Below are 19194 nucleotides of genomic sequence, written 5' to 3' on the forward strand. Positions count from 1 at the left end.
ATAACAACATCATACCGAGACCGCCAAAAGACAGATCTATTTTCGGTGGCCTTGATTATATGCTGTACAGAAAACTCGATTGCGCTGAAGAATCTTCGGCGCATTTTTTACTTGTTTATCAAAGAGGTAATTGAGCGTATACTGAATTTTATCATGTACATATGAAAAATAAAATCTCAGATTTCTTCTTTTCTTTCATTTTCTAGGTAATTGAGCGTATAGTAAAAATTACTAGGCGTGGGGCGAATAACAATAACTAGTATGAAAACTGAACACAAGATAAAGAAGGACAGACAAGGACACTAAATTGCCTATAGAAAATTATAAAGGTCACTGTTCGGAAAAGTACGACGCCAAATACTGTATGCCATCTCTCTCTCTCTCTCTCTCTCTCTCTCTCTCTTGAGCAGCTAAATTGCCCAAGACGTCATTGTAGACATATTAGCTAATTTAGTAATATTCCATCTCGTGAAGGCTTCTCATTGCGAAATGTCCCATCGCACTGGGTTTAAAAGGGACATGAGCACAAAACAGTTTCCACGCCGATGTTATCAATAAGTGAGAAAGGCGTCACTTCGAAATAGAAAAAAACAAGTCAAAGATCCTGTACAGCGCATAATTAAGGCCACCGAAAATAGATCTATCTTTAGGTGTTCTCGGTATAATGCTGTATGAGCCGCGGCCAATGAAACTTGAACAACGGCCCGGTGGTAGCCTACCGTATATTGCTAGACGCACAATTATGGCTAAGTTTAACCTTAAATAAAATAAAAATTACTGAGGAGGCTACAGGTCTGCAATTTGGTATGTTTGATGATTGGAGGGCGGACGATCAACATACCAATTTGCAGCCCTCTAGCTTCAGTAGTTTTTAAGGTCTGAGGGCGGACAGAAAAAGTGGGGACAGAAAAAAAGTGCGGACGGACAGACAAAGCCGACACAATGGTTATCTTTACAGAAAACTAAAAACAAAATAAGATTCGTTTTCGGAAAAAAAGCAACACAGGAAACTGAAATTCTCTTAAAACAGATGAAAGTCATCTGCGTTTTAGCATAGAGTTCGGTTAAAGTGTCCAAAATTCTTTCTGCTTCGTCTTTGACCTCCGATAATTCGACCATCAAATTTTCGCATTTACAAACGAAATCTACAGTTCTGATACCAACTAGTCTTCTTAAGACGCATAAGCGGACGCAATAAAAGGCTAACGATGATCTAAAGTTAAAAACTCACAGCAAGAAATATTAAAATTTAATCTAGAACTTCTGAGAGGCTACGGTCATACCACCATTGTGACTGCGAGACCACACGCGGTATCATTCCCACAAGATGAAAGAAAAATTCTATCCCCCCCCAAACCACTAATGATAGTAGTAGTAGTAGTAGTAATAATAATAGTGGTAGTGGTGGTGGTGGTGGTGGTAGTGCTTCTCTATTTCATCTCGAGATAATATTCAGTTTTATGTTAATAACAATAATAATAATAATAATAATAATAATAATAATAATAATAATAATAATAATAATAATACGAGCCAGCTCCAAAACGGCCGTCATCCACTCGCTCCTGGCGGTAAACTCAAGAATACCGCCTCCTGTTTATTTTATTCACTTTTATGTTCGTTTTTATTACTATTTTAATTTTTTCGCCGGCGAGTTCGGTATAGCAGATAGTGTTGTTGTTTTTTTTTTTTTTTAAAGGTTTCACCTGCACTTCTTCATTAATTCTGTCCTCTGGCGTTCGTGCTCAACTGCATTTTATTCTGCATAGAAATACGACTTTGGTTGTTCTTTCTAAAATATTAAATATTAATCTTACAGTCGTAATAATAATAATGAGAGTAAATTAAGCCTATTACCGTCACAGTAACTCTGCTACATACGGATGGGTAAAGGTTAGGTCGGTATGACTGCATAGCGAAAGTTTTATGACAGTTTTGTGAAAGTTTACAATTACTTCATGGAAATAATCTTGTTCATGGAAAAATGGAAATATTTTTGCACATGAAAAAATGGAAATAATATTGCACATGAAGAATGGAAATATTTTTGCACGTGAAAAAATGTAAATAATATTGCACATGAATGGAAATATTCTTGCACGTGAAAAAATGGAAATAATATTGCACATGAAAAATGGAAATATTCTTGCACGTGAAAAAATGGAAATAATCTTTCACATGAAAAATTGAAATATTCTTGCACCTGAAAAAATGGAAATAATATTGCACATGAAAAATGGAAATATTCTTGTACGTGAAAAAATGGAAATAATATTGCACATGGAAAAATGGTAGCAATCTTGCACATGAAAAAGTGGATATAATCTTCCAAATAAGAAGGTGGAAGCAATCTTGCACATGAAAAAATGAACATAATCTTGGATATAATCTTGCATATGAAAAAAATGGAAATATTCTTGCACATACGAAATGGTAGCAATCTTGCACATGAAAAAATGAACATAATCTTGGAAATAATCTTGCACATGAAAAAATAAACATAATCTTGGAAATAATCTTGCACATGAAAAATGGAAATAATCTTGGAAATAATCTTGCACATGAAAAAATGGAAATAATCTTGCACATACGAAATGGTAGCTATCTTGCACATGAAAAAATGAACATAATCTTGCACATAAAAAAATTGAAATATTCTTGCACATAAAGCAACTTAAAGCAATCTTGCACGCGAAAAAATTAATAATCTTGCACATGAAAAAAATGGAAATATTCTTGCACATAAAACAACACATACAACTGGTAATATTCATCTCCACAGAATAGGAAAAGAAAGAGGAATTTATCACACAGGTAAAAAACAGGTAACATTCACTTACACACCATGCCTACAAAATGGCCTTCTTCTTACCTGCAACAACACCCTGGGCTATAGAATATGGCCCATGGTTGAAGAATTCTTGCCCTCCTGAAACGCAGAGGAAAAAAAAGCACGTGTTAGTAAACTATGTTTTTTTCTACATGTAAAAAAAAAAAAACAATGCCTAGAACCACTGATTTAAAACTACTCAAAAATCAAAACAGCAATCAAAGATCTCATTTCTGTATGAACTGAGATGAACTGGGACAAAAGCGACAGCTGGCAAATATTATTACATCCATCCACTGCTGAGTGGCTTTGGAAGCTGTGGGCTATAGATTTTATTTATTAGTATCAATGAATACTAATTATGTCCTGCTGAAGAAAGAAAGCTATAAGAAGGTAGAAGGAAGTTTGTCATGAAGTAAGGTCGTAGTAAAAGGAAACACAGTACAACGAAAGAGGCATAGACAGTCATACACAAGTCACTATCAGTCAGTGTGGCACCGTATACTTCAGAGAACTGGAATGATCTTGGAATTGAAATCTGAACATAAAATAAGGCCAAATGCCTGCACTGGGACCTATGAGGTCATTCAACGCTGAAAAGGAAATTGAGAGAAAAAGATTTAAAGGAGTAACAGGAAAAACCCTCGCATTTGCACTACAAACCAATTCTTAGGAGAGGATTCAGGAAAGTAAGATGGAAAAAGATAATATGAACGGAGGTAAAGTAAAAGGAATGAAGGGGGTTGTAGCTAGGGGTCGAAGGGACGTTGCAAAGAACCCTAAGTAATGCCTACATTGCACCGCGTGAGGTGAACTGACGACACCCCCCTACAGGTAAAATAATGTTGGATCAAGAAAAGCAGAGTCCTTTGTCATATCTAATCCATCATTCTTTACACATTAACCTAAAAAGAACAAAAACTAACACTGTAACCAGCGCTGCCACATATAATATAATATAATATAATATAATATAATATAATATAATATAATATAATATAATATAATATAATAACACCAGCAATTACTTAATCCTACAGCGACTTTAATCACTTCATCATCAACAGATCAAAAACAATTTCAAGTTTTTTCAAACATCTGTTCGTCGTGGTTTTAGTTTTATAGAACATTACAAACTCAAGGGTTATGCGTTCACCATTTAAGGCAAGAAATATCAAACTGTTTGAACTATCTCTAATCCTTGCGTTTGAAAAATTGTAATTTGAGACATGAACGAATTTATGATAAACCCGAGATGAAAACTAGAAAGTACCTTTCGTCACAAAGTCACTGATACCAACACATTAACCGCAAGAATAAATCAAAATGTGTGTTATCAGGTGTGTTATATAATCGTTTATGAATTATAAGCCTCTGTAATCTGGCTAAATGCGAGGACGGATTAGGCAATTCCACTCAGAGGAAGCAAGGCGGACTGGAACATTTTAGGCCCAAAAGTTTTTCATAATTATTTTTGGTCACTATCAGACGGCATAGATGATCCTGAGTGCGTATGAACACTGAAGTATAACGCTGCCGACTTTGTCAAATATTTTCCTAATATATTTCAACTAATATTGAGATATTAATAAACCTTTATACATTTACAAATGATTAGTCAATTGTAGATTTTCCTGTGACGAGTCGTCAAGGAACCTGTAGTGAAAGACGGACAGACAGTCAGAAAGCGGTAGAGATAGACAGACAGACAGACAGGAAAGGAAAAGTGGTAGGAAGAGAATTATTTTTAATTTCTCAAAGCCATAGTTATTGAAGAAAGAAAGATTATATATATATATATATATATATATATATATATATATATATGATTTATATGATACGTATGTGTATGTGTACACACACACACACACACACACACACACACACACACACACACACACACATATATATATATATATATATATATATATATATATATATATATATATATATATATATATATACAAATGTAACTATAATCTTGAAGGTAAAAGCCTTGGAAATCTGATAACCACTGAAAAGATATATATAAAAAAAACTGGTTAATATATATGTATATATATATACATATATATAATATATAATTACCAACATATGTACATATATAATATATAATTACCAATGAACCAAGAACAAAGAATAAAAGATTCCCCTCTCTCTCTCTCTCTCCATAGTTTTGCTTTAGGTCTCAACAGAGAGATCACGCAAGAGTAAAGCACTGAAAAAGAAACAGGAAAATGACAAATTCAATTCGCTGAGTACCCGCGAGATCTTTCTTTATTGAGTTATCCTGCGTCAGTCTCCAAAGCCTCGACTTATTTTTCCAAGAGCACTCGGCTCACGGTAAAAAACAGCCCTTAATAGAATTCCTGAGTGATAACAGTTGTAGATTCGGGGAAAGCGGAGAGCACACGCGACGTCAAAAGTCGAGAGACTCAACGAGACCTAACAATTTGATGATGCTCTAGACAATCAATCTCTCTCATCAATTTGCACTGTCAAAATGAGTCTCGAGATAGCAGGCGTTCAGATATAAATTTTTTCCCCTCAAGATCATACTGTAGTTACATATATTTTTTTTTCCTTTTCGAGTGGATATCAGAATTCCATTTTTTACCCCTCAAGATTATATTTTTACATATATGATAACCTTTTTTTTTTTTTGCCTTTTCGAGTGGTTATCAACTATAATTACTTCCTTCAAGATTATAGTTGCATATGATATATATATATATATATATATATATATATATATATATATATATATATATATATATATATATATTTTTTCTTTTGAAAGGTTATCAGTTGTAATTTTTTCCCTAAAGATTATAGTTATATATATTTTTTTTTTTGCCTTTTGAGTAGTTATACTTATTTCCCTTCAAGATTATAGTTACATATATAATAGCTTTTTCTGTCTTTTTGAGTGGTTATCAAAATCCCAATTTTCCCCCCCTCGAGATTATAGTTACATAATAATTGTTTTAACCATAATAATTATTTTAACCATTGTTTGCCTTTTCGAGTGGTTATCAGATTTCCAATGCTTTTACCCTTCAAGATTATAGTTACATTTGTAATAACCTTGTTTTTTCCGGAGTGGTTCTTTCTTTTTTTTGTGTTATGCCGGCGCTATCATGATAAATTTATGTATGTATACAAAGGTTAATAAAGGGAGTAATTCTCTGGAATTATGACACTAGCTCTCACATACATTCCAATGTCTTCGGTGCAATCGAGTTTTCTGTACATCGTATAATCAAGGCCACCGAAAATAGAACTACCTTTCGGTGGTCTCGGTATAATGCTGTATGAGCCACCGCCCATGAAACTTTAACCACGGCCTGGTGGTGGTCTGTTCAATATCGTTGTCAGACTCACAATTATGGCTAACTTCAGCCTTAAATAAAATAAAAACTACAGAGGCTAGAGGGCTGAAATTTGGCACGTTTGATGATTGGAGGGTGGATGATAAACATACCAATTTGCAGCCCTCTAGCCTGAGTAGTTTTTAAGATCTGAGGGAGGACAGAAAAAAGTGCGGAGAGAAAAAGTGTGGACAGAAAAAAGTGCGGGCAGAAAAAGTGTAGACATAAAAAAGTGCGGACAGAAAAAGTGTGGACAGAAAAAAGTGCGGACGGACAGACAAAGCCGGCACAATAGTTTTCTTCTACAGAAAACTAAAAAGGTTAAAAAAAAATTTACTTCCAAACCACCCAAAAATTCCCTCAATCCATCGTGGCTTGCTTACTCATAGGTCAGATGGGAATGCTCTCTAAGTCTCTTCCGAATGTAATCTGTTTCTCCCAATACAATAAAAAAAAAAAAAAACTAAAACGTTTTCCCAAAGAAATCCGATCATATGCTGAATGTCGTTTACTGACAATGTTTCCTAGAAAGAGGAATACGGCGTTCTTTTGCGTTTATTTCTAAAGAGATGGAATATAGTGTGTGCGTATGTATATCTGTGTGTATGTACGTATGTATGTATGGATATAAATGTATATATATACATATATGAATATGTATGTATATATATATAATATATAATATAATATATATATATATATATATATATATATATATATTATAACTGAATATAATGAATCATGCTTTTATACTTCTGCTTTTAAGAATAAAGTATTTTTTATTATATTACAATTATTCAGCGTCAAAGACACAGACCTCATCAAATTGGTGGACAAACAAACACCGAAAACGAAGGAAGAAAAAGTAAAAAGACCAAGTGAAAATGGGAATAAGACCCTCAACAACAATGGAAAAGAAGAGAGAGAGAGAGAGAGAGAGAGAGAGAGAGAGAGAGAGAGAGAGGGAGGGGGTTACACCTCCTATACCATTCCCAGGTGGTGTGTGTACTTTTAATTTCTTCAAGACTACGGCTTCTTAACAAACAACGCTATTTCTTTTACATAAACTTTTTAGTTTTCTGTAAAGAAAACTATTGAGGTGGCTTTGTCTGTCCGTCCGTGCTTTTTCTGTCCGCCCTCAGATCTTACAAACTACTGTTGCTAGAAGGCTGCAAATTTGTATGCTGATCATCCACCCGCCAGCCATCAAACATACCAAATTGCAGCCCTCTAGCCTCCTTAGTAGTTTTTATTTCATTTCAGGTTAAATTTAGCCATAATCGTGCATCTGGCAACGATATAGGAAAAGCCACCACCGGCCCATGGTTAAAGTTTCATTGGCCGCGACTCATACAGCATTATACCGAGACCACTGAAAGACAGATCTATTTTCGCTGGCCTTGATTATAAGCCGTACAGAAAACTCGATTGCGCTGAAGAAACTTCGGCGCATTTGCTCCTTGGTTTGTCGTTTCATATTAGTCACGGAACCCGAACTGAAAATAAATAGCAAATTATCGAAAACGATCTTGACTCATCAAATCTGCGAGGGAATTAGACCTTATTCGAAAACAGCCCCGTGAACAATAATAATCCGGCTCTCCCGATGATAATCTCTTGTTCACCCCTTTAGTCAATAACCACCCTTATGCTGACACTCCATAAGGACGACAACTCCAGAATCACCAAGGAGATTATCAACAACGTATCTCATCTAATTCTCTCTCTCTCTCTCTCTCTCTCTCTCACGGTGGAAAAAATATGACAACCCAAGGCGAATGAACCGCTATAAGATGGTGGTGTAAAGACGATTCTCTCTCTCTCTCTCTCTCTCTCTCTCGCTAAGTGGAAAAGTATGATCAATCCATAGGGAGAATGAAGCTCTGTGAGATGGTGGTGTAAGGAAGATCTCTCTCTCTCTCTCTCTCTCTCTCTCTCTCTCTCTCTCTCTCTCTCTCTCTCTCGCTAAGTGGAAAAAGTATGATCAATCCATAGGGAGAATGAAGCTCTGTGAGATGGTGGTGTAAGGAAGATTCTCTCTCTCTCTCTCTCTCTCTCTCTCTCTCTCTCTCTCTCTCTCTCTCTCTCTCTCTCTCTAGATGGAAAAATTAAGCTAATCCATAGGACGAATGAATCGCCATGAGATGGTTGTGGTGTAAAGACGATTATCTCTCTCTCTCTCCATCTAGAGAGAGAGAGAGAGAGAGAGAGAGAGAGAGAGAGAGAGAGAGAGAGAGAGAGAGAGAGAAATTAACATAATCCATAGGGCGAATGAACCGCTGTGAGATGATGGTGGTGTACGGACGATTCTCTCTCTCTCTCTGTGTAGACGCGGCGAGGTAGAATCCGGGCACCAGTGCCAAGAGTTGGGCATACCTCAATACTTGCCAGAGGTCCCTAGAGAGAGGAACAGAATCAGAAGAAGAAGAAAAAGAAAAAGAAGACGTAAAAGACACGATAACATTATTAAGGTAAATGAGGAATACTCAGGTAAATGAAATATGAATGTTGTATATGTTGCATATACATACATTTGCATAAAAAAAAACACGGCTGAAACATTCTCATAAACATAATCAAACATTCTCATAAACATCATCAAAAGTCACAGATGTTTAAGAAAAAGTATTTTAAAACAACCAGTTTCTTAAAGCTTTCATTAAGGACCGCGGTAGCCATTATGACATGCAGGTGAAATCACGGTCGGCTATCAGTGAATAATTTTTTTTTTTATCTTCAAATAAATAACACCTTCACCAAAATATTTGAGGATCATCCCCACTTATTATTCTCAAAAAGTTCCTCATATGAAACATTTACCTGCGTTACCTCAACGCTAACATCTCCCGTCCTCTCACCAGCCAAGCAACTGCCTTTCTTGAACTCAGTCCTCAGATATATACTGCAAATACTTGTATAATATATTAAGGGTTTTTATAAATCGCATTTAAGGTCATTAAAAACAAGTACAAAATGCGCCGAAGTTTCTTCGGCGCAATCGAGTTTTCTGTACAGCGCATAACCAAGGCCACCGAAAATAAATCTATCTTTAGGTGGTCTCGGTATAATGCTGTATGAGCCACGGCCCATGAAACTCTCAGCCGGCCGTGGTGGCCTGTGTTACTGCGTTGCCAGAATCACGATTATGCCTAACTTTAACCTTAAATAAAATAAAAACTACTGAGGTTAGAGGGCTGCAATTTGGCATGTTTTATGACTGGAGGGTGGATGACCAACATACCAATTTGCAGCCCTCTAGACTCAGTAGTTTTTAAGATCTGAGGGCAGAAAAAAGTGCGGACGGGCAGACAAAGCCGGCACAATAGTTTTCTTTTCAGAAAACTAAAAATCTATTCCTAAATCCTACATTTTTTCTTTTTAATAAGTGAAATCTTTCTGTATTTCTCTTCACCTTCTCTTACGTTCTTTGGAACCTTGAATTTCAAGTCAATGGCCCTTGTGGTGAGCTTGTTCCATATGAACAGGGTTCATCTTCTGAATAATAATAATAATAATAATAATAATAATAATAATAATAATAATGAATAATCTGAATTCCACATACCTACATTTCATGCCATTGCTGTTTCTAACTCCTCTGTGCACTGTGATTGCTGCAAATTTTATGACTCGCAATCACCTTGTTCCCAAACCTGATTCCTGTACCACATTAAAAAATGCGTATGATCTTGTATGTCCACTGAAGTTTTATGTAGAATTCCTATTCATTTATTAATGTGTTAATTCATCTGTTTTTGTAATAACTGATCTCCTCTTTCTGTATTGCCTATTACATTCTGTTACTTATTTCGAATTAACACCATAATATTCTTTGAAGCTCGTTCCGTATGAACAGAATTCATCTTCTGAATAATAATAATAATAATAATAATAATAATAATAATAATAATAATAATAATAATAATAGAAGCAGTATCTTCTTCCGTCTTTTATGATATGACGAATGATTCTCATCAAGACCACGTCGACCAAACTCGCAATACAATCAGCCATACTTACTTCTGCATTATCGTCTGATTCACATCCCTACACAAAAGGCTGATCATCAGCAGTGCGTCTAACACCCCTACACACAAACACTGCGCTATTCAACAATCTTGGCTTCCTGACTACTAAAACTTCCTCTCCAATATACTTTCTCTTACTCTATCCAACCCTTTCTAGGTATGCCTCTCCTCTTTCTACTCTTCCATCGCCATGCAACCTTTTCACATGAAGATATCTCAGTATGCTTTCTTCCACCCTTTCACTTGATGCTAAACTTTATACCATTTCTTCTACGGATCTCCGCAATGATCACAATTTCATTTTTTCTTCCATTTTGTAAACTACGCATGCATACATTAACAGTTTCAACGAGAGAGAGAGAGAGAGAGAGAGAGAGAGAGAGAGAGAGAGAGGAGAGAGAGAGAGAGAGAGAGGAGGAATGAAAGAGAGAGGGAGAGATATAAAGGAGGAATGAGAAAGAGAGAGAGAGAGAGATATAAAGGAGGAGAGAGAGAGAGAGAGAGAGAGAGAGAGAGAGAGAGAGAGAGAGAGAGAGAGGCAAATGCAAAAACAACATCCATTCCCCCCTACCCCATCCTCAAGACAAAAATTTCAAATTCATCCACGCATTCTCAATACGAGGGAAAAGTGTAAAACTGATTTATAATGAAGAAGAGCGATTAAATCTCCAGCAGACATCGAAACCAGGACCAAGTCGAACTCAAATAGAAAAATATAACTTAAGAGATATTATATATAATTTAATATTCCAGAATATCGAAGAAATATCAGAACTGTCCCGCTCCAGAACACCTTGACAGCTTTAAATATGTCATGACCAGATCTCTGAAAAGTGAATAAGCAATGAGTGAGAATACTGACACAGGAGGAGAGAGAGAGAGAGAGAGAGAGAGAGAGAGAGAGAGAGAGAGAGAGAGAGAGAGAGAGAGATTATCCACCAGCAGGTGGATTATTCCGGGAGGAAAAAGATAAGATTGTAATGGTTGTGAAAACCTACACAATATCCCAATTTTAATTCATAACGTCAGATGAAGTATTATTATTATCATTATATTATTATTATTTTACAAACGCAAAGTTTCAGGATGCAAGAGTACTGTCGTCAGGATAGCTCGCCTAGTCTCCCCAAAAGAAAGGAGTCACCTCATCTGGACATCAAAATATGCAATTTCATAATAAAATTTTGATTATGAGAAAATCAAGTTTGCATGAATCTGTGACCTATGAAAAGCAGAACATTTTGGCAATATAAAAAAAAAACAGAACTAAAATTTAAAACAATACCGTAAATATGCACAGACCTTAAGCAAACCTACTGTCAAATTTATAAAAAGACCCGAAAAAGTTCCAGTCCTATCTCTCCCAAAATCGAATCGCCAGTGATCAATAACTAGGCCTGTCTTTGGTAGAATTTTCGTGAAAATTCACACTGAACTATTTCCGTAATCTTGCAAAATAAAAAAAAAACGAAAAAGCAACCTACTAGAATGTAACAAAGTGAAATGTTGTAAGGGGATAATCTTGTACAAATTATCAAACTACTTTGTTGGTAGTTATACTGTGTTGGTAGTTACCTTGTTTTGGTTATAGTGCAGCAGATTGCTGTAAAAATCGTTCAGATAGTGAAACAAGCATGAAATTTGGCACAAACATTCCTAAGACTACGCTCTCTTAGAAAAGGGCGCTGGCCACCTGAAAATCCAAGATGGCGGCTATTTTTCAAAATGGCCGCCATCTATGTTGAGATTCACTGGTTTGGGAGCATCTATTGGATGGAATATGCCAGTTTTTTTTTTAAACTCGACTTTTAGGTTATAAAATGTTCCATACCACATTTTATTGAAAACCCTTACTAAATGAATTGTAACCAAGATGGCGTACAAAATGGTTGCCATAAAAGTTTTTTTTCTATCCACAGTGCTAGCAGACATAGAGACCAACTGTTTTTATTTAATGGTATATTCATGTGATCAGACAGTTTAACTAATATGCTATTTTCAACTGAAATAGTAATGGTATGGTCACATACAACATTGTGTCTAAGACTGTAACCATAAAAAGAAAAGAAGAGAAATACGGACTAAACGTAACCAATCTATGTATAGGTCTCTCAACCTACACCTTTGAAAATCTGAGGATAAGAAGGTAGGCATAGCATGACACGCTGGATGCCAAGCCAGATTATCTACTGAAGAGAGGGCAATATTTATCTAGACTTCACATTTGCAAGTGCACAGAGCTGTGCAGGGAAGACCCAGCTTGTAGCACTTGCACCTTCCCTGACAGCCTGCTTTGCATCCACATTTGGTAAGCTGTTGGCAACTCTTGGCTAAGGGCGAGTTGGTTGTCCAGAGGACTTGCCATGCTTCACCAGACTTTGCCATCCCCACTCAGCAGGGTTCTCTGGCTGTGGCTGACACTGGTGGCCTGCCCCCACACACAACCAGCCTGGTACGCAGCACGCTTGGTGTGTTGGAGGAGAGCCCCTGGTTGGTGGAATGGCCTCATATGCCCTTTGTTTTCTGGCAAACATATCAAGTCTAGCCTCATCCACAGTGCCAGCAGTGCTGGATCTTTCATACATACATGACAAACCTCTCCAGGACCTTCAGATCACTCTCTTCCACTCTGAGAGGGTAGTGACTCAGTTTGGAGAACACAGTGGAGGCCTCTGGAAAGATGTTCCATGTCTGCCAGGCGGTCTTCTTGCCCCTTGCTCCGGAAGGCTGACACTGTATCACAGCCTCAGAACGCATGGAAGAAGAGCATGCCATTCACCTTCTCCTGGCCCAGAGAGTTGCACAGGTCATGCACAGCAATCCAGCGCAGGCTCTGGCCTTGGCCAAATGCCACCCATAGCTTCTCTAGCTCTGTGGGTGGCTTTGGTATTGCAGTGTTTGGTGGCACAGGGTTCTTTGTTTGAAAGGAAGCTGGTGAGATGTTTGTGAATGTGTCCGGCAATTCAGGCACCGACCTCACTTTCTCAGGTGCAAACTTTAGTTGCTGTCTTTCCTGTCCAGTGTTCTCCTTGGTGGGGTGCTGAAATATGGAGATGCTAGTTCCATGGAAGGAGGTAGTGGCAGTAGTTGCAGATGGGTTGTGGTCGATGTTGTCCATCACTGCAGTGGTGAACAACCCGCAGTACTGGGGACAGACCACACCTCCTCCACATATTTGCTAACTGGCATCTCCTAACTGTGCAGAGACCTCCAGTACTCTGTCATAAGAGATACTGAGGCCATACTGATGTAGCATTTCAACCAGGTTTCTCTTCCTGGTTTTGGCATAGACTGAGAGTCCCATGTAGACTGGGAATGGTGTTTCTCTGTCTTTGGAGTGTCTATGAGTTGTTGCTCTCTCTTTGTATCGGGAGTAGCAGTTGAACTGCATGAGCTGTGCAATGGCCTGGTCTGACTTTGATGCTCCAAATCGTAACTGTGACTTGATGTCAGCCCCATGCTCAACCATCCCTACAAACTGGAGCAGGAGAGGAGGCACAGAATTTCGTACACAAGCCTCAGAAAATGTGCCATCAAACCGTGACTGATGATCAAGTGTAGACTTTCTGAGAATATTTGCTGCTTTAGAAATGATAACTGCCTCTGAAAGATCAGATGATTGAGCAAGTGCTTTTCCCACATCCTTTTGAAATGCAAGTAATACATCTCTGCCAGATTTATGAGCCTCAAGTTCTGGAATTTCTGCCAGAAGTTTGTCTTTGAGTCTCGTGGAATTTACACTTGGTGACTCTACACCTAATTGTTCCAGACGTTGTTGGTAGAGGTGGCAAATATCTGCCAGCCGAAATGTGACTGGATCATCTGAACAAAGGTTGTTTTCAACAATGTATGTCATCAGTTCTGACAGAACTAGTGGATACACATCTGATTCTGACTCAGTGCTACCTTGGTCTTTCTCAAGGCTCCTCAGGTAGGACCTTTTCTGTTGTAGAGGGCACAAAGACAGGCATGGTGATACTTAAACTCCTGTGCAATGACATCCCCACCAGTCAACTTAGCAAGGAGCTTGCCATCACTAAGTATCTCTGCACATTCACGCAATTTCAAGTCAAGGCCCTTAGTACTAGCCTGTCTGAGATCAGATGCAGGTGCCATTTTCTCACAGAAAATGCAAACTTCATTGTCATGACTGGTTCGGCGCAGTTTTGCACGACTAGTCTCAGTGTTGCTGGTCTGGTCATTGGATTGTCGCTTTCTTGCACGGTCCAGTTTAGTGTTGTTAAACAACAAGCGACAGTTCACATGGTATTTTGCTGCATTTTTCCTGAGAGTGGCCTCTATGCCATCACCTTCATCCAGCCTTGCTGGATCCATTATCAGTGGCATTTCATTAATTTCACTGAACATGGGAATGTTCCTTGCCAGCATTGTGTACCCATCATGGTCTAGGACAGTGGTCCTCAACCTTTTATTACCCCGCCCCTCTAAAGAGTTGGTCCTTCCTCACGCCCCCTTGCACCTATGAGTAAAATTCCCTCCCAGATTAAGAGGAAAATGAAAAAAAAAAGAGAAAGAGAAGGAGTTTCGAGGGATTGGGAGGGAGCTAAATAATTACAAAACACAGTAAGCCCAATGAGCCTAACTAGAGTAGTAGACTATACGAAACTAACGTTAGGAGGCGATACTTTTTCATTTTTATTTTTTTATAAACTTCTGAATATTAGTTCCTCACTCTTGTTAAGAAAATAACGAATGTAATTTTAGAATTTTTAAATTTTCCCTAGGCCTCACGCCTCCCCTGGAAATTGCTGACGCCCCCCTAGGGGGGCGCGCCCCCCAGGTTGAGAACCACTGGTCTAGGACATGATGACTTGGAGGTGATGTCAAGTGCTCACCTCTTTTGTCCTTCTGACAAAGACAACACAAACTCCAGTTTGTTTTTCTACTGCTCAATATTGGATTGGCATCACATTCTGCCATGATTTCACTTTTGATTAAGGCCGAGGGGTTATCCTTTTACCACCTTAAACAAAGCACACATTCCTGTATGGGATTCAACTAGGTTCGGTCTCCCTACACCTAGCCCGATCATTCATCCAGTGCCATTTAAGTCCCGTGTGATCTGTACACCATCCGGGTAAGTACATGAACCATCATGTACAGCCCCATACCCTTGGCTCGGCTCTCGCGCTGGCACATCCTGTCTATTCAGGTGCAGGCTATCTAACTATAGCTGGTCTGGGGCTGTTAGAAAGCATTTGGGACACTAAACTAAACTATACTACAACTACTAGTCTAAGACTACAGGATTAGTAAAGCTGGATTAGCTGGCACTGAACCCCATGCTGAGTTACACAGCAGTGATGTCACCAGTGTGCCCTGGTTGTGTGCAGACATACACTCTTTTACATTTATTAATTTTCCTTCAAAATTGATGAGTTATTCGAAAGAGATGGCCTCATTAGGATCTAAAACACAGAAACCAAGATCCATGCTTAAAACGATAATTGTTGAACGGGCATTATTTCTCATTATAATTATTGTTTCTACCTTTTCTTGGCAGCCATATAAGCCCCCATATTTAAAGGTAAACTGTACTGGGAAGCTACAGAAACATAATATTCACAAGAAATAGTATGGAAGAGCTTTACCATATTGCTAGAAGCAAATACATGCCATTCTAGTGAAAAATTAGCCAAAATCTGTCGATACTGGCCGCCATCTTGGAATTTGGCCGCCATATTAAATTTTTGCGTGGCCAGCGCCCTTTTCTGATAGAGGGAACTTTAAAGAGCACTTGTGCAAAATTTCATGCTTGTTTCACTATCTGAACGATTCTTATGAAATATGCAATTATCTGCTGCACTATTAAGGGATTTTGTTTTACTACCCAGAGCCAGTTATTTTCCAATGCCTCATTCTGGCCTGTGCTTTCATACCATGCATACCGTGAGTTCCAGGTGGAGTGTATTTTTGTTAAATTGATTTATATATAAATTTTTGTGAAATGAAGTGTTAAACATTTTAGTGCTGTGAAGGGTTTATTGTGAATTAGTAATTTTTGTGGATGGAAATATCATTAGTTATAATTTAACATATATCTGATTTTTATAAAATTTCTATTCCAGCCATTTGTTTTTATGTCGTCTTAACTCTTGAGCTGAAGTAGCCGTGCAGGTTTCTTCAAAATCGACTGTCGATAAATTACTTTGATCATCATTTCTTCGTGATCAGTACCATGTCGGAATTTCCCCAGGTAACTAGCGACAACTGAAATTATTTATACTCTAAGCCACTTACGTTTGCTCATCATCTTGTCCGTAATATACTAGTTAATTAACGGCAGCTGAAATTATTAATACCCAGGTTCTGTATCTTTGGTGTCAGTCGAGTATATCTTTACTCTGAAATTACATTAAAATTGTCTTTATATAAAGGTCTTGTTATTTGTGAATAATATTTATTATAATTTCTGACTTGTTTATTCTTTTGACCTCATTAGGATTGTGGTATTTCTACAGGTTATTTAAGATACATCAAAGATAGTTTTAATCTATCATTGTATCTATCATAAATGTTTGCTCATTAAACGAACCAGGGCCTTATTTCAAAAGCAATCCATTGACAAATGTACAAATGCAATTTCCCCAAAGGAGGTTTTTTGCGCCGAATTTCTTAATCTCCGTCAGAATCTAATTACTTCTGATTAATTTTTCTAAAAGAATCCACAAACTTATTAAGTAGAATAATAGCATCAAGTAATAGTACTGTGGAAAAAACTTGTAAACATCCTGATAAATTAAAGTTAAAGTTAAAGTCCCAGTGATAAATTTATGTTTGGAATTTGGGGGATTTATTGTAAGTTTGATATTGTCACATCTCTTTGTATTACACATGTATTTTTTTATCTAATTTTAATAGGATTTTAGGATTTTTAATTTTATCTCTGTGTATGAGATTCACGCTAGTGTATGTTATGCGAAATTAAGCATTTATTATTACTATTATTACTATTATTATTATTATTATTATTATTATTATTATTATTATTATAACCCTGCTAACAAGCTATACAAAACACAAATGAACAAAATGATCCACAAGAAAGAAATCGACAAACAAAAAAAAAAAAAAAAAAACAAATGAACGGAGTCAAAATGGAAAGAATCTGCAGGAAGAAAATAGCACTAAGAAACCGGCATTATTTCCCAAAGGAAAAATAAAAACTTCTCTGCTAAAAGAAAAAACACGCAGCATACCAGAACATGGAAAACGACTTAAGAAAATAATCATCCGGAAAAGAATGCAGTTATTCAATCAAGTTATTGAATCAAAAGCGGAAACAGAAATAGAATAAATGTATATGACGCGGAGGTTAACAAATGAATATGACATTTACTCGAAAAGAAAATAATAAAAATAAAAAAACAGGAAATAATAATTCGAAGGTGTACATTTACACAAAAAAAGAGAATATTTAAGGAAAAAAAAGAGGAAATCTTGATCGGAAAAGAAGGTTAAGTTTTATAAAAATAAAAGCGGAAAATGTAAACAAAGAAATGAATATGACACAGATGTCAAAAAATGAACACTACATTTACGCAAAAACAAAATATCTAAGGAAACAAAAACAGGAAATAATCATTCGAAAAAGAAGTGGTAAAGTTACCAAATCAAAAGAGGAAATGGAAATAAAAAAATATGCATGATTACAGGTCGGAAAATGATCATTACAATTACGCAAAAAGAAAATATTTTATAAAAAGAAGAAATCAGGAAATCATGATCGAAAACTATATAAAGTTAAGTTACCAAATCGAAAGCCGATAATGGAAACAAAAGAATTATTTACAACAACGAAGTCAAAAAATTGAACATTACACTGACACAAAAAAAAAAAAAAATAAAATAAAATATAACAGGAACAGAAGAATCGCATTTGATAATTGCAGTCGCAGGGGAAAAAAAATGAGAAAAAATAAGAAAAAATAAGAAAAAAAATTTTGACAGGGGGCCAAAGCAAATCGAACGGGAAAATATGCCTGTGACAGGGAGGAGGCACCCCAATTGGAAATTAATTAACAAGTGACGAAAACTTGCCGAGGGCCCGCCTCTCTGCTTCCTTCTTGCTCGTTTGTGATTGTTGTGAAGATTTTTTTTTTTTATTTGGGGTGGATGCTGCTACTGGAGACCTCTCAACTCTCTCTCTCTCTCTCTCTCTTCTCTCTCTTTCTCTCTCTCTCTCTCTTCTCTCTCTACTCATACATATAATTATAGATAAGTGCATGCACGCGTGTATGTACAATATATGCCTACATACACACACATACACATCTTCTCGTTCTTTATGGTCGTTATCGCGTACGCATACATATAATTACAGATAAGTGTATGCATGCGTGTATGTACAAATATATGTGTATATATATTATATACACACTATGATTAAAATACATAAATATATATAAAATATATTTATATATATATATATACTAGGAAAAATAAATAAATATATACAAATATACATTTTTATATATATATACTACTATGAAAAATTACAAATATATATATATATATATATATATATAAATATATATATATATATATATATATATATATATATATTATATATATATATATATATATATATATATATATATATATATATATATATAATGTATATTGCAAACAACTGCTCTAAGAAAAAATACAATATCCGCAAACAAATATTTATATATATATATACATAATCAACATTACCTATTTTTAAAATTTAGCCGCAGTGGTGTAAAATTATTTGCCTCAAATGTTATATTTACTAAAATAAATAATCAACATTAGATTTTTGTACCATTTAACGAAGCGTTGAGAACATTAATAATTTAGCAAAACGCTATATATTTCCTATTTCATTTGACGTTCTGTTTATTCTTTAAGTAACTTTCCAAGTTCGACTTCACAGCTGACCAAATTATTTTCTAGGTGAACGGAACACATACTTCTT

The 19194-nt window shown here is 36.3% G+C and overlaps 1 protein-coding gene across 1 annotated transcript in view; it reads right to left on the reverse strand.

Annotated features, from left to right (window-relative positions):
- The window catches only part of LOC136833836 (muscle calcium channel subunit alpha-1-like), a 698390-nt gene that overhangs the window by 630875 nt on the left and 48321 nt on the right, over positions 1-19194 (reverse strand). Inside the window, 1 exon segment of the mRNA XM_067096136.1 lies at positions 2873-2929. Within this exon segment, the coding sequence (XP_066952237.1) occupies positions 2873-2929 (57 nt within the window).

The sequence above is a fragment of the Macrobrachium rosenbergii genome, chromosome 52, assembly GCF_040412425.1.
Source record: "Macrobrachium rosenbergii isolate ZJJX-2024 chromosome 52, ASM4041242v1, whole genome shotgun sequence".
NCBI classification, from domain to species: Eukaryota; Metazoa; Arthropoda; class Malacostraca; order Decapoda; family Palaemonidae; genus Macrobrachium; species Macrobrachium rosenbergii.